Source organism: Vanrija pseudolonga, chromosome 7 (genome assembly GCF_020906515.1).
Source record: "Vanrija pseudolonga chromosome 7, complete sequence".
Classification (NCBI taxonomy): Eukaryota; Fungi; Basidiomycota; class Tremellomycetes; order Trichosporonales; family Trichosporonaceae; genus Vanrija; species Vanrija pseudolonga.
The window spans coordinates 1,863,634-1,890,251 of NC_085855.1; the positions used below are offsets into that span (position 1 = coordinate 1,863,634).

The window sequence follows — 26,618 nt, forward strand, 5'->3', positions numbered from 1 at the left end:
GTGTACGTGACTCATATGGCTCATAATGTACCGTGCATACAAAGCACGGGTCCCAAAATGCAACTCTTGTGTATAAACGGTTCCGGTCTACATCGAAAGTTGTCTGTAAAAGGTGCGTGGACAAGAGCCAACTGAGGAGACCGTTGGTAGGAGGATCACATCAGATTTCCAGTACTTTTGTTCTACACCCAGAGCACTTACAAGCCAACGATTACCGCGAAGTGAAGTCAACTCGCCTTTGTGAGTCATTAACAATATTTGATGGCACCACACAAGCAAACGCCTTCCGCAGAGCCTCCTGGCGTGTGTGTGGATATGGCTCGCTCCCCAATCTTCCCTGGCTGTGACAGACGGTGACGCGCAGCACGGCAGACCGCATGAGTGTGTGTCAATTGTTGCTGAAGCTGGCGCCCTCGGGGGACGGCGTCCTGCCGCGTGCTGTGACTTGTGTGTGCGCGTCGTCTCGAGCTGCCCTGATTCCCCATCGAGCGTGTGTGTGTAACTGTGCTGCTTCCTCAACCGACTTGGGGCAGCACAGTGCGCTTCTGGCCCACGCCGACACATTTGTCTGGTGGGAATGGCTGGGTGTCATCAAACCTCGTCCCACGACCATACCCACCACTGCTTAACAACCCACTGCTGTCTTTCCATTCACACTGACCACATCCAACACCACCGACGATATCTCTCCCTTCATTCCATCCCCTACTACTCCCTTTCCTTCCACATCCTCTTCAACCATGCAGCGCAAGGACGAGCTCGTCACCGCCACCGACGACAACATGCATAGCACACCCAGCACCCCCGTCGACTCGACCCCACCCATCGAGTCCTTCAACCCACCCGCCGAGTCGTCCAACCTCCCGCCCAGCACCCCAGACGTACTCTACGCCCAGCTCATTGGCACCGACGTTGGCACCTCTGCCTCTGGAAGCGTGCAGCCCCTCCCGGGTGCTGCCGCTACCCTTTTCACGCCGACTACTCCGCCCCGCACACGTCCCCTGACAGTGGCTCCCTCGCCTTCCACCAGCCACAGCACAGGTGACGTGACTCCTATCCTCTTGCCACCCGAGTCACCAATGTCGCTCCGGGCAGTACTCGCCGAGGTCGAGGCACACACACCCTTCCTCCCCACCGCCGGCTACACCCAAGAGCCCGACTGCGGCCCTCCCGCTGCCGAGCTGGAGGCCCAGGAGCTGTATCCGACGTACGTCCCTGACATCGAGACGGACGAGAAGACGGCAGGTCCCACTCGCTCAGGCTTCCGCTCCCGCTTTCTCCGCTGGGGCGACCATCGCGGCAAGGAGGGGGAACCTGAACCTCGCCCCCGACCTCCTCTCAGCCGGCGCCCGTCACACCTGTCGATCACCTGTCGTTTCGGCTCGGACACCGCGATCTCTGACAAGGAGGAACACTTCATCGCCAAGTACAAGCGCAAGTATATGGCGAAGCGCCGGAGCACGGACTTTGATATGCCTTTTGTCAAGACGGTTGCCGACATCTCGAGTGGATTCCTCCCGACTCCCAGGTACTTTCCAGTCTTCAACCACGAGAGGCACATGATCCTCCCCAAGCCGAGGACCGTGGATGAGAGGAACGCCATGGCGGCCAACCTCTACATTTTTGAGACGAGTACGTGTCTCTGTAGGGCGTTTACATCGTGCTGACTGACGTTTCAGATGTGTTTGCGGTCACGCTTCTCCCCCAGCATGGCCTGCACGAAGACTACCGCCAGGACGGAGGAGACAAGATCGAACTCCTGGCTCGAGAACTGCGTGCAGCATTCGTCAGGAAGGGCCTCCTCACGCACGTAGAGTCGTCTTGCGCCTGGGAGGCTACGATTCTCGTCAAGTGGCACACTGTGAGTGGCGGTGGTTTCAGTTTTCGCTCCAGGTGCCACACTAACCCTGCCCAGGCGGCCGACATTGAGCGCGTCACAGAGTGCCTCAACCGCTTCCCGCTCCCATCCCTCCGCGTCCGCTTCCGTAGCTCCGAAGTCGAGACGCTCGAACACCAAGGCCTGATGGCGCTGTTCAACACACTCGATCTCCTGTCAACCCTGCGGCTTCAGGTGGCATGCACGTACGACGACCCCGTGACCGACGACGTCTGGGAGGAACTGCTCGACTACCTAACGGACAGTCGGAGCAGGACGGTGCGACACCTCGTCCTTCCGCCATTCCACAAGCTCTATGAGGAGCTCCCAGAGCTCCGGAGCTACGTCATGAAGGCGCTGTGGGAGGGCAACGTGACCTTGGAGAGCCTGTGCTTCCACGGGCAGGCATGGTGCGGAGACGTCGAGGTCACCTCGGACTGGTGGCCTCGTCAGCGGTGCAGCGGCTGCCTTGGGGACCAGGGAGAGGAGGACAGCCGCAAGGCTTGGGCGGGGATTGTGGACGTGGGGATCAGGAATCGCATGATCCGCATGACTGGGGTCGAGAAGCATGTGCTCCACGCACGCTGGCTAGGACAAGTGCTCCTCCGCAAGGTCAGGCTCCGTACTCCGCCTCCTTGGGCGCCAGCAAGCATCGGTAGGAGGATCCGCGCTTTGAACTGGAGGAGCGAGGGGAGCAGTGTGGGCGGACCATCGGCGCGACCGGCGCGGCGGGCGACCTTCCTCGATCTTCCTTACGAGGTGAGGTCGCGCATTGTCGAGATGGCCGCCGATCCCCACGGCCACGTTGCCACCCCCGTCCTGTGGCGAGCCATCGATGCCGCCGTTGCCAGTCCCCGCATTCCCCCTCGCGTCCGGTTGCACCAGTGGCAGCCATCTGGCGGCTGGTCGGTGCCAAGGCAGGTCTTTTGGCCCGAGTGCGAGTTGCGGTTTGTGCTCGACAACCATGCTATGGGCGACTGGCTGGACAGTCAGGGGCTGCGGTGGTACGGGACCGTGGAGGAGGGAATCGAGTGGTTCAAGACGCTTCGGCGTCCAACCCGGTGGCAGCGGCTTGTCGCCAGGGTTCGGATGGGGTGGATTTACATGGTTCCCATATAATTTGTGTTCGAGCGGTTCCAAGTTCTGATGGATATGCATGTAGGCCAATATGCAGAAAAACCAATAAAAATCTATGGAGCAGATTGCATAGGAGGCTGACCAGCGAGAAGCAAATGCGGCGCGGTGTCGCGTCGACTCTTGCCACCGCCAAGTGGTTGGGCATCACGGCGCACTCTGGCCCGAGCGGGCAAGAGTCCTCTTACGAGGGGGCAGAAGCATCACCTTTGTGTGAACCAGGAGTGCGGTGAATCGGCTTTCAGGGCTTTAATAAGTGGAATGACGGTTGGGGAGTGGAGATTCTGGTGGATGTGCTTTGTGCGCCCCATTGTGTGTCGTGGCCCACAATCCCACGCGCGGCGGTGTCATCGCCCGCTCGCACACGCCAGGACTGCTGGACTGAGCCCCCGTGTCGCTGACAAGCGCTCTCGCACCACCACCGACATATTTAAAGCAAGCGTGTGTGTGTCCACTCCTGCAACCAAACTCCCCCCAACGCTTCTCGACACCACTTCACCAACCACACCCATCCACGGGTTACATAGCACCAACTCCCTTTCACAACACCTCTCTACTCTCCCCCACTGTTCCCACTCTATCAGCACCATGTCCTCGAACAGCGCAGCCGGTCCCAGTGACAGCAACGCCCTCCTCCCGCCAACCTCACAAGACACCCTCACCGGCGCCGAGCACCGTCCCCAGGCCCGGGGGCGGCAGTACCCCGCCTTCGACCCCAGCGTGGTCCTCGGGCCGGTAGAGCGCACGATGGTGGGACCGATACGGTTGTCACGGTAGGCCACCGTAAGTGGTCCTACTACCACTTCGACGACCCGTTCGACCTCAGCACGGGTGAGTGGCCCTCCGTAGGGCCGGCACTGACCGCACAGACGTGTTCGATGTGGAGTATTCCACCCCCTCGTCGGCTTCGGCCAGCTGGAGGCGCGACGCGGAGCCTGACGCCGACTTTGCGGCGCGCATCATCGCTGCCATGGCTGAGAAGGGGCTGCTGTGCTGGGTATGCAGCGTGGGGACGTCCACGGTCGGCCTCAGGATCAAGTGGGAGAGTGTGAGTGCCCCTCCAATCCCCCTTGTGTGTGCGTGTGCCTCCAGCTGACTCCGCAGGCGGAGGACGTCGGTCTCGCCACATAGGTCCTCAACACGTTCAGCCTGAGCCAGCTGCGCATCATCTTCGACGGGTGCGGACAGCACCAGGTCGCCGCGCTCACCGCGCTCCTCGGCACGCTCGACCTGCCCGCCACGCACAAACTCCAGATCCGCCTATCCGCGTCCCCGTGGCCCCGGGCAGGAAGCTTCCCAGAGGTATACCCGGCTCTGCGCGACTTCCTCGCCGGGCCCCGGTCGCGCAAACTCCGCTCTCTCATCCTACCACCCATCAACAGGTGGTGGGCTCACGAGGAGTGGGGTCCCCTCTTCCTCGACCTCCAGGAAACCAACACGTCCCTGGAGCACGTCTGCTTCGAGAACAAGTGGGAGTGCGGGACGCAGGACTTCGCCAGCGGAACCCGGACGTTCTGCCTCTACTGCCATGTGACCCGGATGCCCTGGCGGGACCAGCAACGGTGGCCCCACCTAAGCTCGGTGCTGACGAAGAACTTCGGGCTGCGGGGTATGCTCGAGCGGGTCGCTGTCCGTACCAACGTCCTGGGGCAGGTGCTCCTGCGAAGCGAGCCGCCTACCTCGTCCCCTCCAGCCCCAGGAGAGGCGGGTTCGGCCCCTCCAACCCCGTCCAGGGCCTCCTTCGCCAACCTGCCACCCGAGATACGGCGCACCATCGTCGCCTTGGCCGGCGGAGCGGTCGGCGTCCTCGACACGCACGCCATCAACCGCGTCCTCGACCACGCGGCGGAGCGGCGCCCTATCCCTGGCCTCGAGAACGCGGGGCTGCCACCATGGGAGGCGGAGGTGCAGCTGGCGGAGGTGTTGGGCGAGTGGCTAAGCGCCGGGGGCTTCACATGGGCTGGGACGCCGGAGGGGGCACTGGAGTGGATGATGCAGCAGGAAGCAGAGGGTGAGCCTGCTGCGTTTCATCAGGCTTCGAGGACGTGACGTGGGACTGGGGGGCGATTCTTGTGTACATAGCGAGGTCATACAGCAGGTAGATTATACATTCGAATATGCAGCTCCATGCAGCTGCAACAGTCTAATTAATCTAATCTAAACGCCGCGCCGCACTTGGCCGCAGCTATTAGCTCAAAGGATCAATCGCGGGGACGCCAACTCGGCCGCCCCGGCACTGCGATAGCTCCGCGTGCTCTGAATGCTCTGTACTCTCCGTCTCCTAATATCGCGCGCGTGGAAGGCCGCGAGGGAGATCGACGTGCCCTCCTGCCCGGAGAACGACGCAACGGCGGAGGCGACGCTGTCTGTCGCAGCGGGCGGCCACGCCGCCTCGCCCTCCTCGGCGGCCATGTCGGCGGGGTGCGCGTCCGTCGTGATAGCGTACCTGTGGCTCGTGTCCGAGTCGAGCTCGGACGCGTCGCTCGACTCCTTCGACCAGTCGGGGGCGTCCTCCTCGGCGCGCCACCACGGCGTGGGCGGCTCGCGGCCGGCCTGGTGCTCGTCCCACCAGTCGAGCGCGTGGCGTACCCCCCAGTCCCACCACATGCGGCCGCACGCCATCCATGTCTCGCGGGCGCGCTCGACGACGACCTCGGCCTCGTTGTCGACGACGACGCCGCCGATCGTCAGGCCTGCGCGCGAGGCCACGACCGTCGCTGGCCCCTCGTTGGACCACGCGCGCGACGACCGCGCCTCCGACAGCCACGCGGTGAAGACGGTGCGCTGCTTGTCGCTGCACGTGCTTACTAGCGACACGATATCGCCGACCTGGAACGGCGAGAGCCACGCAAAGTCGGGACATTGGGACTCGAGCTTGGCGACGTGGACCATGCGCTTGATGCTGCGTGCGCGGGAGAGCGTGCGCGCTGATACGCCCTCCGTTTCGAGGTCGACGGGGTGGATTAGGATGAAGGCCGCCAGGAGGACCTGGGCGGCGGCGGCGCGGATGCGCGCCGTAAGCGCGCTGTTGCGGACAATGAGCCCGCGGAGCGCTGGCTCGAAGCATTCGACGGTGAGCGGGCCTGGCTTACAAGGACAGAGGGGCAGCCGCACACCGTGTATTGTGCGGTCGTCCTCGTCTGGGGAGCGCGACAGTGCGCCGTGCGGGCAGATGAACGTGAGGGTCAAGTTGTGGTTGATTGCGTTGGCGAAGGGCTCGACAAACTCTGGGCCTGGTAGGGGGACGACCAGCGTCTCGAGCCCATGTCCTCGCCCGGAGGAGAGGTAGAGCGCCAGCGCGGGCAACGACTGGGGCGGCAGGGGCGTGCACCCCATGTCGAGGATTGCGAGGCCGGGGATGTTGAGGGTACGGAGGAGGAGCGACGCCGCCTGGTGCTGCGGGTGCTTGATCTCGACGGCGAGCGAGAAGATGCGGCACTGGTTCAGGCGCGACACGAGCTCTGACAGCCCTTCCAGCTGGCCCCATACGTCAGCTCGACTCTGGCGAACCCACTTACGCCGTCCCACTGCGCGCGCACATGCAAGTGCCCAGAAGGCGACATGACGCACCGCGCCGTTATGCGGCCCGACTTCCACGACGTGAACATTGGCGCGAAGGGGTCCGCGGCGCGCCAGCTCTCATCGTCGTCGTTGTTGTCGCCTGCCGGGCGGTGCGAGTGGTCGATTGGCCAGGAGAGGGCGGCCGGCGGCGGCTCGGCTTTGAGCTTGAGGAAGGAGGCTGGCGCGTGAGGTGAGCTTCGCTGTTGCAGGGCGTGCCTCGGCTCGCCGTGCTACCCTCGGCGCTACTCACACTGAAACGGGTCCCACTCACGCCCGCTCTTCGTGCTCGGCAGCTTGATCGGCGATGTGATGCCCGTCTTTGTGCTCTCCGCCGCCTGCTTCTTATTACGGCGGAACTGCGGGAACGAGTGTGGGCGTATTGGGAGGGAGGATTTCTGGCCCATCGTGGGGTGTGGCGGGGGTGAGGTAGGGAAGGAGGACTATCAAAGTCGCGCCAAGATGTACTGTAGTAACGATCGTGAGTGGTCGGTCGGTAGGTATGGTGCTGATATCTTGTCAACAGGTCGTCCTGTATACGACCTCATGAAACGCGGACCGTGCGCCTCCACGTTTGCCCGACAGAGTGAGTGGGGGCAGCGAACGCCACCGCACGGGGTCGACGGCCTTGGCTTGGAATGGAGCTTCCAAGCGCATTGAAGCTTCGGCAGGCGCTTCTGCAGGCTTGTTCTTCATCGCCCAGGGCAGGTAGGGGTGAGATGGAGCCTTTGTCGATACTTAAGTGCAGGGAGTGCCACTGCCACACTTGGACAAGGGCCCGCGGGATCGACTCGACGCCCATCGAGTTGGCATGCCGCCGCATGCTATTGTGCCTTCCACAGGTTGTCACGGCGCTGGCCAGCTCGTAGCATGAATAGGGGTGCATGGATGCCTGGAGGTGCTGCCTCTTGCCACTCACCATGCACGATACTCAACGCGACATGAGCCGTGTTGCCGTCGCAGTGAGCGCGTCCTTCGACGGCGCTGACCCCAGGCCCTGGTTGACGCCAGCCCTAGTAAGCTCGGCGCCGAGGATAAGGCGGCCGTTGGGCTCGGGCTCCAATTCCGCGCCATCGCGCCGTGTCCATTCGAGTCAAAGGGATCGGCGCTGCTGGCCAACGGCGCAATGCCAGACGGCCCAGGGTGGAACGGCACTTGCCCCTCTGGTGCCGACCTCGCCGCTCGGAGCTCGGTCGACAATCAACTCGGGCTGTGGTGATGATGCGGCCGGCACCGCCGAGGCCTACACCCATAATGTACATAATATGCTGCACGCTGGGTATCTCGGTAATATGTATGCTTCGTTATCTAGTCGTGAATGTTATGCGGCGTCGGGCTCGGCCGACATGCCTTTGCGGGCGCGGATGGTGCCGAACATACCCGCAAGCTCGCTCATGACCTCGCCATGTGCGGCTTTAAGCACCTGGGACTCGCGCTTCGGCTTGATCGTGTCGCCCGCCTGCGCAGCAGTGAGCTGCGATAGCGTCATGCCGAGCGCGCGTGCCTGCTTCTGCAGGTTGATGCGCTCCTCACGCGAGAGGGTCGAGCGGGCACGCGGCGGCTCGGGTGGTAGGTCCGCTTCGTACACTTCGTCCACACCGGGAGGGGGCAGCGCCTCAGCGTACGGTTCGGCGTCGAGCTTGGGCTCGGGCGTCACCGACCGCTCCCAGGTGCGGACGAATTCTGGTAGGGGGATGGCGATGTCGGCGTTTGGTGTAGGGCCGCCGGATCTCCCAGCAAACGAATCGTCGAGAGAGTCGTCCAGCACCTCGACTTCCTCCTCCTCGCGCGGGGCCACCGCCTCGCGGCCGCGCTCGATAATGCGAAGCATATTGCCGACGTCAGAGCGGATGTCCGCCCAGGTTGTGTCGGCGTTGGACAGCGTGCCGCCAGCTGTCTTCGTGCGCATCTCGTCGCAGCGAGCCCAGACATGTGCGAGAGTCCGTTGCAGGTCGTCGATGGACACCATGAGTGCTTGTTCGGCGCTGTCACGGGGAGCAAAGTCTCCCCCTGCGCGGGAGATGAAAGTGGGGCCAGTGTTCTTTGGCGGGGTGAGAACAGTGGTGCCAGGTGCGACAATAGCAGCAATCGTCGCTGCCGCAGCCAGATCGCAGCTTGACCTCTCAATCAACGTCTCGAGGTTCGCTCGTCCCTCTGCCATCTTGTTGGACAGGGTATGAAGCGTGCTGCACACATCGTCCCAGTACTGTGTGCTGCCGTCATGTGCGGTCGCAAACTTGAGCCCCAGGAGACAGCACGCCACTCGGCGCCGCTTGAGATGAACGCCAAGGCATGAGGCCTTGAGGCCTTGAAGTGTCAGAGGCGAAACTGATGGTACCCGGATGTGCGGCTGCTGTATCCGCCCAAAGGATGCCGCATGGCCAAACCCGAGGGTCATCATGTCTGCTCTCTCACGTTGGCTGCCGTTGGGTCGGGGCGAATCAAACGAAAGGGGTACTACCCGCTTGTTGGGTGTCGAGGTGGCGGTGGGGGGTTCAAAGCGGAACCCAGGATGAGGGAGGGTAATGACATCGTTGTCAACGCTGACACGCGAGCCTGTGCGGCTGTGGCTTGGCGTCCCTCGGCGTCCGGTCTCAAACAAGAGTGAGGCACGCTGGCCAGGGGTTGACGGGGTGATGGGGGCGACTGCCGTCTTGAGTGGCCGCAAGCGGGCTAGGTCAGACTGAGGAAGCGACTTGGCGCGCTGCAGACTGGCGCCAGCAGCCATGATGGCCTGGTCGCGTGCCGAAGTGTCGCTTTGTGGCGGGCTGAACGGCGCCTGCAATGACCGCCGCTTGGCACTTGACATGTTGGCTGAAGCACGTGCCTTGGCAAGGTCAGCTGCGGCCTCGTGTGTCGATGCCGGCGGGGAAGGGATGTAGGGAATGTCCTGGAGTGATCGACGGAACGGAGACTGGCTGGGCCGCGTGGAGAGAACAGGGAAGGGCGGGGTCGGAGCGCGGGGGAGGTTGGGCGACTCGAGTCTCTCTAGTGCTTGTGCTAGTGGGGATGCGCGCTTGGGCGTGAATGGCAGGGCGAGCGGGCGGATAAGAGGTGGGGGAGACAACAATCCGTTCGGTAAGTCGGGGAATGCTGCGCCGCCTTCGGTTGACGAGCCGGCGGAAAACAGAATGTCGCTGACGTTGCCCTCGTCGTCCTCGGTGATGGGTATCCGGTCATCCGTAGAGCGTGAAAAGGACGATGAAGGCGAGGAACCGCTCCAGTCTGTGCTCCAGCTCTGGCGCTTGTGTCGCACAACGCGCTCCGGCATCTTTGTGAACTTGTCATTAGGGTCAAAGGGAGTTGCCAGTGCACGAACGGGAGATTTTGCCCGTGCGTGCTCTTTAGGTGACAACAAGGCGTAGCGGAGCACCTCTGGGGACGGGGATGCGGCTGACGATGACTGAGAGCGCTTGGCCCGCGTGACCGCGGCCGGGCCACCCCACTCGCTGTCCGAGTCGTCGCTGGTGGACGGTCGTCTCCGACGCGGAGCAATGACGGGGATGTCGTAGAATGTGCTCAAAACGGTAAGCTCACTGCGGTCAGCGAGCGGAATAAGGCTGGATGTAGCCGACGCGAGGTAGTCGGTCATGTCGTCGAGTAGACGGTTGAGTGCTACTCTCAGGTCGTGTCCGCGCTCCGTGTCGTCTGGTCTTGGTGCCAGCAGCTGAAGAACGATGGTGATCGCGTGGTCGAGGCTGCGCGACTCGGACAGCAAGCGGTCTAGCGCCGCCATGACGCGGGCAGCCGAGGTGGGCTTGGGCACAAGGGCCGGCCCATCATCGGCTGTTGAGCCTGCCGGTGTGGCCGGTCGTGAGGGGGCCGCTCTACCGGGAAGCAAGAAGGCGGCGCCCGTCGCGATCGCTGCTGATGTGACGACAACCTTGGTTGGCCCAATCATATACGCGAGCGAGGCCATGAGGACTGCGATCGCAGCGATGATATCCCATCGCATGCTGCCGTCCTCGGTCGTCATGGCATCGAGTGGGCCGCGCGACGAGGGCGGTGCGGGCGTGTCTGCTGGTGCCGATGTCGGTTCTCTCACGCTGTCGTCCGGTGCCGACGTGGGCGACAGCATTGACGTCGACATGGCCCCATCAGGGCTGGCAACGGTGCTATAGAGCTGCGTCTTCTCCAGCAGGCCGCTCGATGCAACGAGGAACTTGAAGCGCTCGGCGAACTCATCGTCGGAGGTGCGAGTCGTACGGATGGGTGATGGCAAACGCAGCGGAGTGCCGAGAGCGCGTGGGCCGATACTCTTGCCCGCCGCGGTGCCGGCCCGTGCTGAAGAGGTGGAAGAGGCGCCGACAAGCGGCGCCGACATGGCTGATGGGCCAGACGACCCTGAGACCGAGGCCGCATTGCTGGATCTCGTCGAGCAGTCTGCGCTCGTACGCGTCGAGCTCCGCCGCCGCTTGAGGCTGTTTGGGATGGAGGACGACAAAGCCGACGACAATGGCGGAGCGAGTGTCTCAAAGGATCGTTCTGCATCTGCGTGGGGGGGAGCATAATGTTAGCACATGGTTTTGTATGAGCACGGGGCGGGCATGGACGACGCGCGCACCTGCCAAGTAGTCGCCAAGAGGAGATGCCTCGTCGTCGTCTTCGTCGTCTACTAGCGGCGGGAGGTTGACGTCAATGTCGCCGTCGGTTGGAATGGATCGAGGCATTATAATGGCATGGTGTGGGCAAGGAGATACGCCGCGGTCGTGGAAGGAAGGGACGGTTTGGTGATGGTTGTCGATTCGTGCAGTGTTGTTGTTGTTGTTATTGTCTGTCGTCACGATGTTGACGAAGCCAAAGTCGAGGTTGTAGTTGTTGTTGGTTTTGGGGCGATGCTGCGTGCTGCGTGTGTGTGTGTGACAACAAAAGCCAAGCGACAGAGCTGACAAGCTGGATGAGGCTAGTAAGACCTTGCTTGTCTCGCGCGTTTAAAGCCAAGCAAGGTCACACCCACCGGCCATCAGCGCCAGGCGACCACGCGCCGCCCCCGCCGCCGCCTTTCGCCGTCCAGGGAAAGCCAGATCTGACGACGAAACACTCAGGCACCATTACAAAAATACGCGAATGCTGCATTAGAATCAGGCCCTAATGGACATTGCTAATTGACAGAGTGACCCTTTTGCCCTTCCCTCCCTCCCGGTTGCGTTCCGTGGCTTACTCTGCCCGTTGGCCGAACAACGCAAAAGGGTAGAGCCGACGCTGACAACATCACGCCGGCACGACACGGCCGACCGACAAGCAAGTCGCGGCACGTCGACTTTTGAGCAACCACTCAACCATACACAACACCCATCATCTGCACTCGCGACTTGTCCCAACAAACAGGGCATGATTCCCAGTAGTCTTGCTGTTGGGTTGAGACTGGGCGCGTGCCCACAACGGTGGGGGGTGCGTGGGCAACTAGGTGAGTCGCGCGCGGGCGAGGAGCAAAAGTGGAGGAGGAGAGGCGAGGTGGGACGGTGGGACGACTATCCAAGGTGGAGCGATGGAGAGGTGGTGAGACGCACATCGTCTTGCTCGCACTCTGCAGCAGCGAGAAAGCCTGAGATCGCAGACACTGGATCGCTGGGTGCTCTGCATTGGCATGGTCGACGCCGGCGAGGTGACTCACTGGGTCGCGTCGACATGACGAGGCGGAGGAGCAATTGTCGGTCCACGCGCAGAGGAAGGCGAGGAAGACCTCAAAGCCACACGTAAAGCTGACACAACAGCCCTGCGCCACCTCGGCCCCCTCCCCAGTGGCCATCGCGTCCAAGCAGCGCGGTACAGCTCGGCGCCAACACCGGAGAAGAGCAGCGCAGCCGCGACGTCGGACTCGGCCTCGGCCTCGGCCACCCCTCCCGCGCCTGTTGCGTCACCATCACCGGCACCAGCACGTCGTGGGCTGATCGCCCGCCTCACTTCCTCCCTCGCACTTCCCAAGCACAAGGCATCAGTCAAGGAGGGCGAGTCGGCGTCGAGCATCCGCAAGCTCGCGGCGCTCGCCGTCCCCGAACGCAAGACGCTCAGCGTCGCCGTCGGTCTGTTGCTCGTATCTTCCTCCGTGTCCATGCTGGTCCCCCTCACTATTGGCAAGATCATCGACTTCTTCTCGTCCAACGCGACCACCTTCCTCGGCATGTCGTTCCCCGTCGCTGCGAGCCTGTTGACGGCGGCCTTCTTCGTCGGCGCCACTGCTAACGCCGGACGCGTGATCCTCATGCGCACGGCCGGACAGCGCATCATCGCGAGGATAAGGAACCAGGCGTATCTGTCCACTCTGCGCCAGGAGCCCGAGTTCGCCGACCGCTCAGCAGGCGACATTGTGTCGCGCCTCAACGCCGACTCCAACATCCTCGGCGACTCGGTCACGTCCAACTTGTCCGACGGCCTGCGCGCCATCATCTCGGCAAGCGTCGGCGTCGTCGCCATGTTCTGGATCTCGAGCAAGCTCACGCTCGTCATGCTCTGTGTCGTCCCGCCTATTTCGTTGGGAGCCGTCTTCTATGGAAGGTACCTCCGCAAGCTCTCAAACCAGACCCAGGAGGCCCTCGGTGACATGTCCAAGACCGCCGAGGAGAAGCTCAACGCGTTCAAGACGGTCACGGCGTACAATGCTCAGGCTCTCGAGGGCAAGGAGTTCTCGACCAAGGTCAACGAGGTGTTCAGTCTCGCCAAGCGTGAGGCACTCGCCTCGGGTATCTTCTTCGGCGCGACGGGTTTGACTGGCAACCTTGCGATGCTGTGCCTGCTCAGCTACGGTGCGTCGGCTGCCGCCTTCTCTGTGGCCTAGCTGACACCACACCCAGGTGGTCACCTCGTCGCTAGCGGCGCGATTACTGTCGGCGACCTCACGTCCTTGCTCATCTACAGTGGCTATGTCGGCGGCTCAGTGTCAGGCCTGACGTCCTTCTTCAGCGGCATCATGAAGGGTGGGTTTCGTGTGACTGCGCGTGACTAACCCACGCAGGCGTCGGTGCTGGTGGCCGTGTGTTCTACCTCCTCGATCGCCAATCGAAGATCCCGCTCGGCGTGGGCAAGGAGCTCTCGGCGAGCCGCAACGGCCCGATCAAGTTCGACAACGTGCGCTTCACCTACCCTTCCCGGCCTGAGGTCGAGGTGCTCAAGGGCATCAACCTCGAGATCCGGCCGGGCCAGTCGGTCGCCCTCGTCGGCACATCAGGCAGCGGCAAGTCTTCGATCCTGTCTCTTCTCGACCGCTTCTACGACCCGCAGCACGGCACGATCAGCTTCGACGGCTCGGACATCAAGTCGTTCACGCCCGAGTCGTGGCGCGACCGCATTGGTGTGGTCTTCCAGGACCCGATCCTTTTCGAGGGCACAGTGCACGACAACATTGCATACGGCAGCCCTCACGCCACGCGCGTCGAGGTTGAAGAGGCGGCCAGGAAGGCCAACTGCGACTTCATCTGGGACCTGCCGCAGGGCTTTGACACGATGAGTGAGTGGCAGCGGGTGACAGCGCTAACAGTCCAGTCGGCAAGGCGAGCCTGTCCGGCGGCCAGCGCCAGCGCGTGTCTATCGCGCGTGCGCTGGTGCGCAACCCGTCCATTCTGCTACTTGATGAGGCAACGTCGGCGCTCGACTCGGGCTCGGAGAACGCCGTCAACCGCGCCATCGACGACATTATCCACAAGCAGAACATTACAGTCGTGCTCGCTGCGCACCGGCTGAGCTCGATTGCGCGCGCCGAGCGCGTCGTCGTGCTCGAGAATGGCGTCATCTCTGAGGAGGGCCCGTACGACGTGCTCTCCAAGGCCGAGGGCAGCCGCTTCCGCGCGCTCATGGCCGCGCAGCTGTTGCTCGAGCAGAGCGGGAAGGGCGAGGCCGCTGCCACCGCGGCGGCAGAGCAGGAGAAGGAGGCCGCCTAGACATAGACACATAATCATCCGCACGCACCACTATCTTGCATCCAACTCAACCCCATCCATTGTGTGAATATAGCAGTGCATCATGACAAACGACTAACTGCACGCCCGCAGTGCATGACAAGAACCAACTAGGCAACTACGCTTACTTGACAGCGAGGAGCTTGACGTCGAACTTGAGGGTCGAGTTGGGGGGGATGCCGCCGAGGCGCTGCTTGCCGTAGGCGAGCGAGGCGGGGATGGTGAGGCGGCGCTCGCCGCCAACAGCGAGGCCAACCAGGCCCTGGTCCCAGCCCTTGATGACCTCGCCGCGGCCGAGGACAAAGGAGAAGGGCGAGCCGGCAGTGTTGGCGTCAAACTGCTTGCCGTTCTCGAGCTTGCCGATGTAGCGCATGCTGAGGCGCTTGCCGGGCTTGGCGACGGGGCCGGTGCCGACGGTGACGTCCTCGATGATCAGGCCACCGGGGAGGGTCTTCTGGGGGAGTGTTAGCAGAGGCAAAGGGCACAGGTAGCGGTGACGGCGACGCGACGGTGACGACGAGACAGCACAAACGACCGCACGCATGGGACGGGACGCAAGGAGCACAGACAAGACAAGTGAGTGCCACCCCCAACTCCCCACCCACCCCAACCCACACCATGCGACGGAAAGAAGCAGTTATACTGTGCATCCTTCCTACACACGATGTTTGTCAAGGAGCGGTCTTGCTTTTGCTGTCGGGGTAGGTTTGTCGTTCTATATAGTTATGATTTTGCCGAGTCGTCTAGTCGCCGTGTCGTCCGTCACCGCTCTACTTCCTCACCTTCTTCTCAGTCTTGGCGGGGGCGGGGGCAGCAGCGGCAGGGGCAGCGGCAGCCTCCTCGACCTTGGCCTTCTTGGCGAGCTTCTTCTTCTGGGCCTTGGTGAGGGTCTCGACCTCGGCCTTCTCCTCGACCTCCTCGGCCTTGCGCTTGTTGGAGACAGCGGCGGGCTTCTCAGCCTTGGCCTTGACAGCCTTGACCTCCTCGATGGCGGCGATCTTGCTGCGAGAGGGGTTAGCACGCTGCTGACAATCCTGGGGAGGCCACTCACCCCTTGGGAGCAATCTCGACCTCCTCGTCAAACTCCTCGACGTCAAACTCGTCCTCGTCGTCAAGGTCGAGGTCGTCGTAGTCGTCCGAGTCGTAGTCCGAGTCCTCCTCGTCAGGCCACTGGTTGATGTAGTTGCCGAGGAGGTGGACGGCGTTCTCGCCAGTCACCTCGAAGATGACGACCTCGCCCTTGACAAAGGTGAGGTTGACCTGGGTCTGCTCGACGCGGCCGGCGGTGAGCGAGGCAATGACAGAGGTCTCCTCGAAGCCGTCGTCCTCGAAGTCGTCCTCTTCCTCATCGTCGTCCTCGTCGTCGCCCTCCTCATCGTCGTCCTCGTCGTCATCCTCCTCGGCGTCGATCTCCTCGTCGTCCTCCTCCTCGTCATCGTCCTCGCCGTCAAAGTCCTCGTCGTCCGAGTCGAACTCGTCGTCAGAGTCCGAGGCAAGGAGAGCAGGGTCGATGGGGTTGTGGGTAACCTTGACGACCGAGCGGCCAGTCTCGTTGCGGAGCTCCTCGCCGAGCGCGACGTTGGTGATCTCAAAGTCGGCAGGGACGTAGATGGGGACCGGCTCTCCGGGGAGGAGGGTCAGGGACTGCGGTGTGAGCTGTTGGACAAGGAGTAGCGACAACAACTCACCCAGAGGTTCATCTTGACAGTCATTTTGGGCAGAGGGGTTGTTGGAGTGTGGGGGTGTTGGAGTGTGTTGAGAAGGACGAACGAACGTTTACGGGGCCAGGCTTGATATTGATCTTTCTCGACGTCAGAGAGGGCAGAGGGGCGCTCAGGGACGCTCACAAATATTTCAGGTCACGTGATGGGGAGAGTGGAGTGAGCGCGTCGCTTGGACCCTGGTCGCGTGGATGGCAATAGCGGGGTTAGGCTTGTATGGGGAGGGTGCCACGTGGGCGTGGCACAGCCAGCGACGTCAGGCACCCTGAAGCTGTGACGCACACTCGCTCGCTCGCAGCGGCGGCGCCGACGACGCAGTGTCACTCACGGCTCACTGCACTGTCCATCGTCCACATCGTCTCCATCGCATCGACACTAGACGTCCCGGGGCTCATAGACGACACAAGAGTCACGATGGTGAGTGGCTACTCGATGGCTTGGACCCAAGCCACCACGCTCACCGCACCACAGTCCAACACACTCCGCCCCTACCTCAACGCCGTGCGCTCGACGCTCACGGCCGCTCTCACGCTCGAGAACTTTAGCTCGCAGGTGGTCGAGAGGCATAACAAGCCGGAGATTGAGGCTGGGTGAGTGGTGTGGGAGCGACGGCGCGCTAGATCCGTGCTGTCCGGCGCCGTTGTGGGCAGTTATGGGCCGGCCGTCGTCCGATCCGGCATCGCCGACCCGGCCCCCACCCCCACGACCGCTCGCTGACCCCCGCGCGCAGCACAACACCCGAGGTCCTCCTCAACCCCGTCGTGGTCAGCCGTAACGAGCACGAGCGCGTGCTCATCGAGCCCTCTATCAACTCGATCCGCGTCAGCATCAGCATCAAGCAGGCCGACGAGACGGAGAAGATCCTGTGCCACAAGTTTACGCGGTTCATGACCATGCGCGCTGAGAACTTTATCATCCTGCGCCGGAAGCCTATTGCCGTGAGTAGGCTTGGGTGGGGGGAGCAGTGTGGGGTGGGATGGCGTGGAGCGCCATGAGCTTCGACGTCGGCGAGTCGCGCGACGATGCGCACGCGCGGGACCGAGTACCTGCCCGCAGCCGCCCTCATGACTGTCTCTGTGTCTCCGCTCCCCCGCAGCTCGCTACGCTCGCCCCTTGTGCTAACGTCCCAGGGCTACGACATCTCGTTCCTCATCACCAACTTCCACTCGGAGACAATGCTCAAGCACAAGCTCGTCGACTTTATCATCCAGTTCATGGAGGACGTTGACAAGGAGATCTCGGAGATGAAGCTCAGCCTCAATGCGCGTGCGCGTATTGTGGCCGAGAGCTACCTTTCGACTGTGAGTCGAGTCGGCCACGCGCAGCGTGGGCGACGGCGGCGACGTCTCGCCCCGCACCAGCCGCGACAACCCCACTAACACCCCCCAGTTCACGTAAGGTTACAGTAGATGTCTGACGGAGGTTCACGTTGCAGGAGGCGTCACTGGTGAAGAGTCAAGGGCGAGATGAGGCTCCTGCAAGCGGGCTCCAAGAGAAGATTGTATTGTATCAGGGATGTCACGATACCCCGCAAGGCGGCGCGGCGCGCAAGCTGGGCCTTCGCTGCGAGCGATGGAGTCTATGGAGTTGGAGGTGCTCAGATGGGATGACAGCAGTGCTCAACTTGTGCCAACTGATGAACCAACCCCAGTTCTAATGTTTCATCTCTAATGCATTACAAAAAGCGCGGATAGACTACTCGCCACCTCACAGCTGCTCTACTCCGCGGGCTCTGCCTGTTCGTCCTGCGGTCGGGCTTCTACGAGACACCGACTAGCAACAGCACTACTAAACACAGTCCCCTGGGCTGGGTCGACCGATACCGGCTAGGTCCTGGCTCTGGTTATGCGTCCGGTGCTCCAAATCTCAAGGCGTGTTCTCAAACACACCACGGTATTTTGTCCCAGGAAGCGATTACAAGCTGTGAAGCGTTTTCCTACAATATCCACGCGGCGCGTCGGGGATTCGAACCCACGTCCTACTCTGGTAGGAGGGTCGTCCTCCCTAACCGCCTTGCTATGTAACATAGCGTACATTTGCAGGGGTTTGGGATCGTATTGAGGCCGTTTCGGGGAGATCCGAGACAGCAGAGGCGTACCTACACGCACAATGCATACATTGAGCTTTGAACCAGCATGCATGCATCGTCTGTCGTCTGTTCTTGCTCGCTGCATGAGACCTCTCAACGACGCTTGGCGCAATCACGCATCCTCGCTAACGGGTAGGAAAACGACCAAGAACCATGCCCGGGCCCTCGGGGTTACGCCCACGTGGCCCCCGTGGCGGGCGCTGACGCGCGTCGTCCGCCCAGCGTGTGCTGCCCAGCGTCCATGACGTTCTTCGACAAGTCATCAGTCACCCACCACCAACGTCCATCACGACTACTTGTTGTCACCCACACTACAGCAAGCAGGCAGCACGATGCCCGGTCTTACCACTGCTCAGGTGAGCTAGTGCTGGTCATGATGAAGCTGACATCAGGTTAACGAGCTCTCTGCGACGAATGTGTAAGTCGGCGAGCTTGACGGACTCGGCTGTGGGTGGGGGTCGGGCGAGGTGACATGACCACTGGTGGGCTGGCCTTTGCGGTGTGCTCGACAGCATCACTGCCGAGGAGTACAGCCTCGCTTGGCACGCAGCTGTCGCCTCGCCCGCTGCCCGGCCCGGCTTGCAGCCTCTCCCCGACAGCCACGGCACAAGCTAACCCCCCAGCGTCATCCACCCCCTCGTCCTCCTCTCGGTCGTCGACCACGCCTCGCGCGTCCAGCTGAGCAGCAAGAAGCGCGTTCTCGGCGTGCTGCTGGGCCAGGATGACGGCACGACCATCAATGTTGCCAACTCGTGGGTGTTGACTGGCTGGGGCATCGACGAGATGTTGCTGACGCTGTTGCTCGCTTCTTTGCTCCTCGGCTCCTCTTCGTCCGCTCTCCCACACTCGATGATCGACTCTAACGCTCTGCGTCGCTTGTGTTGTGCTACTCGGCTCTTGCTGCGGCTGCGGCTGCGACTTTGACTACATCCTGCCTGCCTCGACTTGCCATTGCACCACGCGACCTCTGCGGCCTCTGTGACCTCTTCCTCCTCCCACGGCCCACTCAACACCTTCCACCTCCAGCTTCGCCGTCCCCTTCGAGGAGGACGAGAAGGACCCAAAAACCTTCTTCCTTGACCTCGACTACGTCGAGGAGATGTGGCGCATGTTCCGCAAGGTCAACGGTGGGTGGCTTGCCTAACCCTCGGGACCCAGCCGCACCGCTAACCCCCGCAGCCAAGGAGCGCCCAATAGGCTTCTACCACACTGGCCCGCGCCTGCGCTCGTCGGACCTCGAGATCACCGAGCTGTTCAAGCGCTTCTGCCCCCGGCCAGTCATGGTGATTGTCGACGTGCGCGCGCACGGCGGCCGCGGCGACACGGGTATCCCTACCGACGCGTACTTTGCCGTAGAGGAGATCCGGGACGACGGCACGGCGACGCAGCGGACGTTCACGCACGTTCCGACGACGATTGAGGCCGAGGAGGCTGAGGAGATTGGTGTCGAGCACCTCTTGCGCGACATCTCGTCCACCAACGCCGCGGCATCGAGCTCGCTCCTCACCACCCAGTCGCTGTCGAACCGCGTGTCGTCGCAGCTCGAGTCCCTACGCGGTCTGCACGCGCGTCTCGTTGAGATCTCAGAGTACCTCAACGACGTGCGCAAGAACAAGTTGCCCGTCAACCACCAGATCGTGTACCAGGTTCAGGAGATTGTCGGTCTGCTGCCCCAGCTTGCAGGCGACGTCGAGCTCGGCAAGGCCTTCCGCGTGCAGGTCAACGACCAGAACGTACTCGTGTACCTTGGTCTTATCATCCGCACCGTGCTGGCTCTCCACAACCTGAGTGAGTGTTGCGCGGCTGACTCAAATATGGTAGTGACAGCCCCACTAACCCTCCCCCAGTCGACAACCGTATCGCCAATGTCCAGCAGGAGATTGACGACTCCAAGTCGCCAGAGCAGAAGAAGGCCGAGGCGGCTGCCGAGGCTGCTGGCATCAAGGCCGAGGATGTCAAGCGCGCCGAGAAGGAGAATGCCGAGGAGAAGAAGAAGTAGAGAGTGCCCTGCCGCCATACAAGGGGGGCTCATGTACACTATGCACGACATGTTCCTTTATCTTTCTTATCAAACGGCTCCAACCCCCGAGTCGTCAAACTATTTCGAACAATGTTGCACTAGCCAGTCATATGCTTGGAGTCGTTGGTCATCTGGTCGAGCAGTCGTGGGTCATGTGGCCAGGCGTCGAGTCGTGGGTGGGCGGAGTGGTGGCGTGAGTGGCGAGGGCGCCCCCGCCCATGACGTTTTGGCGTTCCTGGGGCAGCAGCAGCTGCCTGTGGTGTCTTGGAAAATGATGTCGCTAGTCTGCGCGCTTGGCGCGGCACACCTGGGTGCATCATTCCATTCACTGGCAGCTGCTGCCAGCACTGGCCGCAGCCCACCCATTGCCCATGTCTTGCATCCCCACTGATGGCGCCGGCTGCCAGACTAAGCGGCATGCACACATGCACACACCGTGATACCCGATCGTAGCGGGGCACGCAGCAACTTAAAGGGCAGGCGAGCAGGTGGCACTGGCCGGGGGCGCGACCCACCCACAAAAGCACTCATATAATCATCGCATCATCCTGCGTCGTCGCCGCCCATCAATCACCACCCAGCATCCAGGCCAGACCAGCACAATCGCCCATCGTTCATCGCCAGGCCCGCGTCACCCACTCTGAAAAGCAAGGTACTACTACCCCGCCCGCCCAGTCAGACTATAACTGGACCCACCACCGCCAAAGTCATTGGAATCAACCCGGCCACCCGCACCACTAGCACCCCACCACCACCACCACCACACCACACCATGCTCACCCGCCTCGCCCCCCGCCTCATCGCCCGCACCACTCTCCCCGCGACCCGCGCCATCTCGGCCGACGCGCTCGCGCACACGGCGCCCAAGGACACCGAGGGCCCCCTCTTCACCGGCAAGAAGGAGAAGAAGGCCGAGGCCAAGCGCAACGACACGGGCGACTACAAGCCCAAGGTCACCAAGGGGGTGCGCTCCAAGCTCGCCACTGGGTCGTCGGGCAAGGGGTTCGACGAGCTCAAGAAGCGGCACGATGTGAGTGGGCGTGGGCGTGTGGGAGATGCGAGTGCTGCGTCAGCGGCGGCGCTCGCGCCCGAGGCTGTAGCTACCACCTCCACCCACCCTCTCACCCTTGGGCTCCGCCTCGTAAGCTGACACACCACAGGAGGGCAAGGACTAGGCGCTCACGCCCACCACCTAGGGCGCGCCGTGTCGACAGCCACCGGCGCACACCGCACACGTAACCTGTCAAACCAAACCCAACAAGCCCGCCGCGAGACCGAGGAAGAAGCGAGCAGACGAGAGAAGCAGACAAAGGAAGAAGCAAGGACCAGAAGACAATGTGAAAAGGCCGCGCGGTGCGCGCCAGGCTCGCGGAGGCGGCGCCGAGCGGAGCAGTCGAGTCGAACCAAGCCAAGTTGTATGCCATGCAGATGTTATGTGTCGTAGCGCTGCCTTGCTGCTCGCTACGCTCGCTCTAGTCCTACTCGTCGATCCCCTCGCCCAGACTGATGACCCAGTCGCGCAGCCGCTCCTCGTCGAGCTCGCCGTGCTGGTCGATCACGCTGGGCCCGGACACGCTCTTGTCCGCCTCGGGGTCGACGCGGCGGACCGAGGAGACAAAGTCGGGGTAGGTCGTCTCGACGTTTTGCCGCATCTTGGCCGAGAACTCGTCCATCTGGGCATGGCGTGTCAGCGACATTGTGTCGGAGGTACGGCGCCGCGCTGAGCCGAGCCGAGCCTGTCTCGTGGCCCAGCCTACTCACACTCCCGACGTCCATGTACTTTGCCGCGCCCCACGCGCCGAGCCCCGCCGTGCCGAACACCAGCGCGGTGGCGGCCGCGAGCGCCTGCAGCCCGAACCATGGAGACACATGCTCGACGGGCTTGCCCCACTCCTCGTCTTCCTCCTTCGCCTTGTGCTCACGCGCAGCGGCCAGCGCGTCGCGGAAACCCAGCGCGGCGGCGTTGGCCGGGGCCGCTGGTGTCGCTGGGAGGGCGGCAGCGCGCGACGCGCTCGCCTTGGCGGCCTGCGCGACCTGCTCCGCTTGCAACTTGGCCGCTTGCCGCACGAATGGGATGATCATGGCTGTCAGGCCGAGCGTGAGCGCGAACTGGGGGCGGGTGTCAGCTTGCTCTGGAGGAGAAGAAGTAAGCTCACCGCAGCGCCGGAGACGTAGACGGCGACTTTGGGGTTCGGGCGGTGCGGCTTCGGCGGCTGGCTTGACGAGCCGGCGTCGGCCCCGGCATCGGGCACAGCTGGCGGCGCTGCTGCTGCTGGCGGCGTCGACATTTTGTGACTGATGTTGTTTTGCACGTTGTAAAAGTCGGAACTGGCTCGATGTCGCCGTTGTCTCATCTCAGGAAAAATGCGGGGCCACTTTGAAATTTCAGTGACTGCCGCCTTTTGGCTGCAGCAGCAACCATCAAGTTCGACCACAACATTGCTCTCTACATCGCACCACCATGGCCGTCAAGCGCAAAAGCTTGGGGCAGGATGCCAAGGTCAAGAAGGTGGGTATGGTGTTTGACAACTGTGATACCCACGCTCACGCCCCAGGCCAAGACTGCGCCGGCCGAGCTCGACACGGACGACGAGATTGAGCAGTACGCCGCGCAGAGCACGCTCGTGGATCCCATGATCGACGTGCAAGCCAGCGACGACGATGACGACGAAGAAGACGCCGAGATGCTGTCTGATAATGAGGACGAGGATGACGGCGTCGAGGAGTTCACCGGCTTCGACGCGGAGGAGGAAGAGCCCGCCCCAACAGCAGGCCCATCGCGCACCAAGAGCCTGTACAAGGCGCCGACGCTCGCCGAGCTCGACGAGCTGCGCGCAGCCGAGGCATCAGGCGGCAACACGTTCTCGCTGCAGCTCGACGCGCTGCTGTCGTCGACGCTGCTGCCGTCCACGCCGAGCGCGCAGCTCAAGGGCCTCCTCGGCGCCGTCCACGACCTGGTGCACGCGCTCCCTAGCCTGACGCCGCTTTCGCCGCCCAAGGCGGTCGCGCGCCTCGCGAAGGGCAGCAGTAAAGGCAAGGCCGAGGCCGTGCCCTTCCCCCCTGGCGTGGAGCTCGACCTCGCCGAGGTCCAGTGGAAGCTCGGCTTCGAGCCCCCCGCCGAGGTGTTCGTCGGCGGCTCGTGGGCCGTGTGCGGAGGCTACAAGAAGGGCAAGGGCGAGGCTGGAGGTGTGGACGTCGTGGTGGTCATGCCGGAGGTGGGTTACGCGGTTATTGAGCAACAGCTAACCCCCAGGCCATGTTCTCGGCAAAGGACCGCACAGCGTTCCGCTACTTCCACAAGCGCGCGCACTACCTCGCGGTGATCTACGCCGCACTGCGCAAGGCCGCGGCCGACGCCAGCTCGCCCCTCCACGGCGTTGACCTGGCCTGGGAGGACGCCGACGCGCGCCGCCCCGTCATCGCCATCAGTGCCGGTAAGGCGCATGGCCTGAAGCACAAGACGGTGGTGCGCGTTCACGCCGCCATCCCCGCCGACACGTTCCCCCTTGCGCAGCTGTACCCGTCCAAGAGCCTGATTCGGTCCGGCGAGGGCGACGACGAGGCGTCCCCGCAGACTTCGGCCTCCATCATCCGGGATACGCTGCACAAGCAGCACCTGATCCACCTGCACCGTCTCGCCACGGCCCTGGGAGCGGAAGACCGCGTCGCGGACAAGTTCCTCGCCCTGTGGCGCATCTGGGCCGCGCGCCGCGGTCTGTCTCCTGCCGCCTCGAGCGGGTCGTTCGCAGCCATGATCCTCGGCTGGGTGGTCGACGGCGCCGAGATCGGCGGCAAGGGCGGCGAGCGCGCCGCGACGAAGCGTACCCGTGGGCTTGGCAAGGGACTCGGCGCGTGGGGCGCCCTCCGTGCCGCTTGGGAGCTGCTCGCGCACACCGACTTTGAGAAGACGCCTGTCTTCCTCACGGGCGCCGAGAGCGACGCGCGCGTGCCCAAGGCCGAGTGGGTCGCGTCGTACCGCGACGTCCTGGTAGACCCGACTGGCACCCTCAACCTCTTCGGCAGCTGGGAGAAGGGCGATGTCGAGCTGGTGAGTTATGCGTGTGAGGGGCACTGCTAACGTTCAGCTGAGGTACTTTGCCCGCGAGACGCTCGCCATGCTGGAGGACTCGAGCGTCGACCACTTTGCCGACGTCTTCCTCGCGGACCACACGCTCGGCCCGGCGACATTTGACGAGTACTTGATGTGAGTGTGTTGATGGGGATTTCGCTGACGCGGTAGTATCGATGCCTCCAATGTTGAAGATGACGCCGACGCCGTCGCCACGGCCGAGTTCCCTTCGGCAATCGAGCGCCACGCCCGCCTTGCCGCCGACGTCGTGAGGCGCGGCTTGACCGACCGCGCAAAGCTCGTGCACTCGCAGGTGCTCTCCGACTCGACGTTTGCCGTCGGGCTGTTGCTCAACGCTGCCGCCGCGACCCGCGTGCTCTACATGGGGCCCTCGTCTACCGACGAGGCCGCCGGCGCCGCCTTCCGCCAGCTCTGGGGCGAGAAGGCCGAGCTTCGCCGCTTCAAGGACGGCTCGATCGCCGAGTCGGTCGTCTGGACCCCCTCGCGGCCCGAGGAAGCAGCCCTCATCCCCTCCCAGGCGGCGAGCTGGCTCATCACGCGCCACGTGGGCGAGGACGTTGACATCAACTCCATCTCCAGCGGCGCCGAGTGGCTCTCGATCCTCCAGACCCCCGCGTCGGCGCGCGAGGCGGTCAACACCCCCGGCGCGGAGAAGCTCGGCTTCAGGCCGGTCATGGACGGCTACGACTCGCTGTACAAGCTGCTCAAGGACGTCGACTCGGAGCTGCCCCTCGCGGTTCTGCACGTCGCACCAGCGTCCGAAATGCTGCGCTACGCCGCGACTTTCATCCCTCACCCGGTCGACGTGGCGCGTGCGAGATCCGCCGCCTCGTCCATCAGCTACTTCCCCGTCGCGGAGGTGGTGATGCAGTTCGAGTCGTCGCCCCGCTGGCCTGACGACCTCGCCGCGATCCAGAAGCTCAAGCTCGCGCTGCTGGAGAAGCTTGCTCGCGTGGTGCAGACTCGCATGCGTGGGGTCAAGGTCAACATTGCCCTCGACGCCAACGCCAGCGCTATCGACGATGCTGCGGCTCTCGAAGTCCTCCTCCCGCAGGGCGTTGCCTTCCGCGTCCGCGTTCACCACGAGCGCGAGAAGAAGCTGCTTGAGCAGGCACTCGAGCCGCCACTCCCCGGTGTGCCACGGAACCTGCCACCCCCTCCGCGCAAGCTCGTCGTGCCGGCACTGGCGAAGCACGTCCGTCGGTTCCAGCACCTGCCTACGCACCACTCTGCCCTGGCACCGCTCCACCACCGCTTCCCGACGTTCTCGACCGCCGTGCGCCTGCTCAAGCGCTGGGCAGCGGCCCACATGCTCTCGTCGCACCTCCAGCCGGAGGCGCTGGAGCTCCTCGTGGCTCACACCTTCCTGGAGCCCGGCGCGCTCGCGCCCCCGTCGTCCGCCACCGCCGCGTTCCTCCGCACACTGCGCTTCATCGCGAGCTGGGACTGGCGCCAGCAGCCAGTCTTCATCCCGCTGGCGGCTGTCACGCGCGATGCGGCGAGTGCGTCTGGCCGGCCGCGCTTCGCATCTGATCTCCGTGCTGCCGCCCTTGCTGCGTTTGAGAAGCGCCGCAGTGGAGAGGCCGAGGTGGTCTCTGACGCTTGGGTGCTCGTTACCGAGGCCGACGAGACGGGCACACGCTGGACAGCCGGCATCGGTCCCGTGATCGCTGGCCGCGTCGCCGCGCTCGCTTCCGCATCTTTGGGACTTGTGTCAAGCGGCACCGCTGCAGGCGAGCTCAACGTCGAGGGCCTCTTCCACACCCCTCTGCAGCACTACGACGCCGTGTTCCATCTGTACCCCGGCACGCGCGCCGCCGAGGCCGTGCAGCCCGACGAATCGCTCTGGGTCGGGCGGGGCGCGTTCCGCAACCTCGGGCTCGAGGGGACGCCATTGCGGCTGTCGTTTGACCCTGTCTCGCTGCTCGTGCGCCAGATCAAGGACTCGTACGGCGACGCGCTGCTCGTCTTCCAGGACGTGCACGGCGGCCGCGCTCTCGGCCTGCTGTGGAACCCTGCCAAGAGCCAGCCGCGCGCGTTCAAGCCCTTCCTGGGATACAACTCGGCGCCGACCAAGGGCAAGGCTGCGCTGGTCGAGCTCAACCGCGACGCGGTCGTCGCTGAGATTACGCGGCTGGGCCAGGGGATCATTGAGCGGGTTGAGCGGAGGTAGGCGCGAGCGACGAGCGAGGGAGTAGACACATTTTCTATTAGACATGCAATGCATTATTAGGCCAA

General features: G+C 63.3%; 11 protein-coding genes across 11 annotated transcripts; 7 read left to right on the plus strand and 4 right to left on the minus strand.

Annotated features, from left to right (window-relative positions):
• Positions 1–1,079: 1,079 nt before the first annotated feature.
• Positions 1,080–5,059, plus strand: LOC62_07G009600 (uncharacterized protein; the record flags this gene model as incomplete). The annotated part of the gene is made up of 4 exons (XM_062776153.1): positions 1,080–1,632; positions 1,680–1,861; positions 1,916–2,959; positions 4,142–5,059. 4 exons carry the CDS (start codon positions 1,080–1,082, stop codon positions 5,057–5,059), a joined length of 2,697 nt encoding a protein of 898 aa, XP_062632137.1.
• A 144-nt stretch (positions 5,060–5,203) lies between these two features.
• Positions 5,204–6,975, minus strand: LOC62_07G009601 (uncharacterized protein; the record flags this gene model as incomplete). The annotated part of the gene is made up of 3 exons (XM_062776154.1): positions 5,204–6,487; positions 6,529–6,749; positions 6,843–6,975. The coding sequence occupies 3 exons, from the start codon at positions 6,973–6,975 to the stop codon at positions 5,204–5,206; spliced, it is 1,638 nt and encodes a 545-aa protein (XP_062632138.1).
• Positions 6,976–7,488: 513 nt separating this feature from the next.
• Positions 7,489–7,787, plus strand: LOC62_07G009602 (uncharacterized protein; the record flags this gene model as incomplete). The annotated part of the gene is made up of 2 exons (XM_062776155.1): positions 7,489–7,530; positions 7,563–7,787. 2 exons carry the CDS (start codon positions 7,489–7,491, stop codon positions 7,785–7,787), a joined length of 267 nt encoding a protein of 88 aa, XP_062632139.1.
• Positions 7,788–7,838: 51 nt separating this feature from the next.
• On the minus strand, positions 7,839–11,447 carry LOC62_07G009603 (uncharacterized protein). The gene is made up of 2 exons (XM_062776156.1): positions 11,133–11,447; positions 7,839–11,059 (listed from the first exon to the last, which is right to left on the minus strand). Exons 1-2 carry the CDS (start codon positions 11,236–11,238, stop codon positions 7,890–7,892), a joined length of 3,276 nt encoding a protein of 1,091 aa, XP_062632140.1. The 5' UTR covers positions 11,239–11,447; the 3' UTR covers positions 7,839–7,889.
• Positions 11,448–11,854: 407 nt separating this feature from the next.
• Positions 11,855–14,493, plus strand: Abcb10 (ATP-binding cassette sub-family B member 10, mitochondrial). The gene is made up of 5 exons (XM_062776157.1): positions 11,855–11,975; positions 12,283–13,311; positions 13,360–13,482; positions 13,521–14,012; positions 14,048–14,493. The coding sequence occupies exons 1-5, from the start codon at positions 11,900–11,902 to the stop codon at positions 14,440–14,442; spliced, it is 2,115 nt and encodes a 704-aa protein (XP_062632141.1). The 5' UTR covers positions 11,855–11,899; the 3' UTR covers positions 14,443–14,493.
• An 8-nt stretch (positions 14,494–14,501) lies between these two features.
• Positions 14,502–16,259, minus strand: FPR4 (FK506-binding protein 4). Its single transcript, XM_062776158.1, has 4 exons — positions 16,149–16,259; positions 15,512–16,104; positions 15,243–15,462; positions 14,502–14,914 (listed from the first exon to the last, which is right to left on the minus strand). The coding sequence occupies exons 1-4, from the start codon at positions 16,170–16,172 to the stop codon at positions 14,585–14,587; spliced, it is 1,167 nt and encodes a 388-aa protein (XP_062632142.1). The 5' UTR covers positions 16,173–16,259; the 3' UTR covers positions 14,502–14,584.
• Positions 16,260–16,537: 278 nt separating this feature from the next.
• Positions 16,538–17,768, plus strand: Arpc4 (Actin-related protein 2/3 complex subunit 4). Its single transcript, XM_062776159.1, has 5 exons — positions 16,538–16,598; positions 16,653–16,771; positions 16,912–17,119; positions 17,312–17,482; positions 17,571–17,768. Exons 1-5 carry the CDS (start codon positions 16,596–16,598, stop codon positions 17,577–17,579), a joined length of 510 nt encoding a protein of 169 aa, XP_062632143.1. The 5' UTR covers positions 16,538–16,595; the 3' UTR covers positions 17,580–17,768.
• Positions 17,769–18,555: 787 nt separating this feature from the next.
• On the plus strand, positions 18,556–20,328 carry rpn-8 (26S proteasome regulatory subunit rpn-8). Its single transcript, XM_062776160.1, has 6 exons — positions 18,556–18,626; positions 18,663–18,688; positions 18,894–19,022; positions 19,297–19,397; positions 19,450–20,058; positions 20,118–20,328. The coding sequence occupies exons 1-6, from the start codon at positions 18,603–18,605 to the stop codon at positions 20,267–20,269; spliced, it is 1,041 nt and encodes a 346-aa protein (XP_062632144.1). The 5' UTR covers positions 18,556–18,602; the 3' UTR covers positions 20,270–20,328.
• Positions 20,329–21,039: 711 nt separating this feature from the next.
• Positions 21,040–22,584, minus strand: LOC62_07G009609 (uncharacterized protein). The gene is made up of 3 exons (XM_062776162.1): positions 22,447–22,584; positions 22,052–22,399; positions 21,040–21,963 (listed from the first exon to the last, which is right to left on the minus strand). The coding sequence occupies exons 1-3, from the start codon at positions 22,576–22,578 to the stop codon at positions 21,769–21,771; spliced, it is 675 nt and encodes a 224-aa protein (XP_062632146.1). The 5' UTR covers positions 22,579–22,584; the 3' UTR covers positions 21,040–21,768.
• On the plus strand, positions 21,063–21,465 carry LOC62_07G009608 (uncharacterized protein; the record flags this gene model as incomplete). The annotated part of the gene is made up of 2 exons (XM_062776161.1): positions 21,063–21,320; positions 21,451–21,465. 2 exons carry the CDS (start codon positions 21,063–21,065, stop codon positions 21,463–21,465), a joined length of 273 nt encoding a protein of 90 aa, XP_062632145.1.
• A 152-nt stretch (positions 22,585–22,736) lies between the features above and the next one.
• Positions 22,737–26,596, plus strand: utp22 (U3 small nucleolar RNA-associated protein 22). Its single transcript, XM_062776163.1, has 5 exons — positions 22,737–22,799; positions 22,846–23,505; positions 23,544–24,338; positions 24,376–24,494; positions 24,531–26,596. Exons 1-5 carry the CDS (start codon positions 22,752–22,754, stop codon positions 26,551–26,553), a joined length of 3,645 nt encoding a protein of 1,214 aa, XP_062632147.1. The 5' UTR covers positions 22,737–22,751; the 3' UTR covers positions 26,554–26,596.
• Positions 26,597–26,618: the final 22 nt, after the last annotated feature.

Excerpts from the sequence above, each read along its gene's own strand:
- Arpc4 (XM_062776159.1), top strand. Across the intron at positions 16,772-16,911 it reads AAGCCGGAGATTGAGGCTGG|CACAACACCCGAGGTCCTCC; the intron begins GTGAGTGGTGTG and ends CCCCGCGCGCAG. Across the intron at positions 17,120-17,311 it reads TGCGCCGGAAGCCTATTGCC|GGCTACGACATCTCGTTCCT; the intron begins GTGAGTAGGCTT and ends CTAACGTCCCAG.
- Abcb10 (XM_062776157.1), top strand. The coding sequence starts at position 11,900 with ATGATTCCCAGTAGTCTTGCTGTTGGGTTGAGACTGGGCGCGTGCCCA. Across the intron at positions 13,483-13,520 it reads CTTCAGCGGCATCATGAAGG|GCGTCGGTGCTGGTGGCCGT; the intron begins GTGGGTTTCGTG and ends TAACCCACGCAG. Across the intron at positions 14,013-14,047 it reads GCAGGGCTTTGACACGATGA|TCGGCAAGGCGAGCCTGTCC; the intron begins GTGAGTGGCAGC and ends CTAACAGTCCAG.
- utp22 (XM_062776163.1), top strand. The coding sequence starts at position 22,752 with ATGGCCGTCAAGCGCAAAAGCTTGGGGCAGGATGCCAAGGTCAAGAAG. Across the intron at positions 23,506-23,543 it reads TCGTGGTGGTCATGCCGGAG|GCCATGTTCTCGGCAAAGGA; the intron begins GTGGGTTACGCG and ends GCTAACCCCCAG. Across the intron at positions 24,339-24,375 it reads AGAAGGGCGATGTCGAGCTG|CTGAGGTACTTTGCCCGCGA; the intron begins GTGAGTTATGCG and ends GCTAACGTTCAG.
- rpn-8 (XM_062776160.1), top strand. The coding sequence starts at position 18,603 with ATGCCCGGTCTTACCACTGCTCAG. Across the intron at positions 18,689-18,893 it reads GAGCTCTCTGCGACGAATGT|CGTCATCCACCCCCTCGTCC; the intron begins GTAAGTCGGCGA and ends CTAACCCCCCAG. Across the intron at positions 19,023-19,296 it reads ACCATCAATGTTGCCAACTC|CTTCGCCGTCCCCTTCGAGG; the intron begins GTGGGTGTTGAC and ends TTCCACCTCCAG.
- FPR4 (XM_062776158.1), bottom strand. The coding sequence starts at position 16,172 with ATGACTGTCAAGATGAACCTCTGG. Across the intron at positions 16,105-16,148 it reads CTGTCAAGATGAACCTCTGG|TCCCTGACCCTCCTCCCCGG; the intron begins GTGAGTTGTTGT and ends CTCACACCGCAG. Across the intron at positions 14,915-15,242 it reads CCGCCAAGACTGAGAAGAAG|AAGACCCTCCCCGGTGGCCT; the intron begins GTGAGGAAGTAG and ends ACACTCCCCCAG.
- LOC62_07G009609 (XM_062776162.1), bottom strand. The coding sequence starts at position 22,578 with ATGTCGACGCCGCCAGCAGCAGCAGCGCCGCCAGCTGTGCCCGATGCC. Across the intron at positions 22,400-22,446 it reads TCTACGTCTCCGGCGCTGCG|TTCGCGCTCACGCTCGGCCT; the intron begins GTGAGCTTACTT and ends ACCCGCCCCCAG. Across the intron at positions 21,964-22,051 it reads AGTACATGGACGTCGGGAGT|ATGGACGAGTTCTCGGCCAA; the intron begins GTGAGTAGGCTG and ends CGCCATGCCCAG.
- LOC62_07G009603 (XM_062776156.1), bottom strand. The coding sequence starts at position 11,238 with ATGCCTCGATCCATTCCAACCGACGGCGACATTGACGTCAACCTCCCG. Across the intron at positions 11,060-11,132 it reads TCTTGGCGACTACTTGGCAG|ATGCAGAACGATCCTTTGAG; the intron begins GTGCGCGCGTCG and ends CCCCCCACGCAG.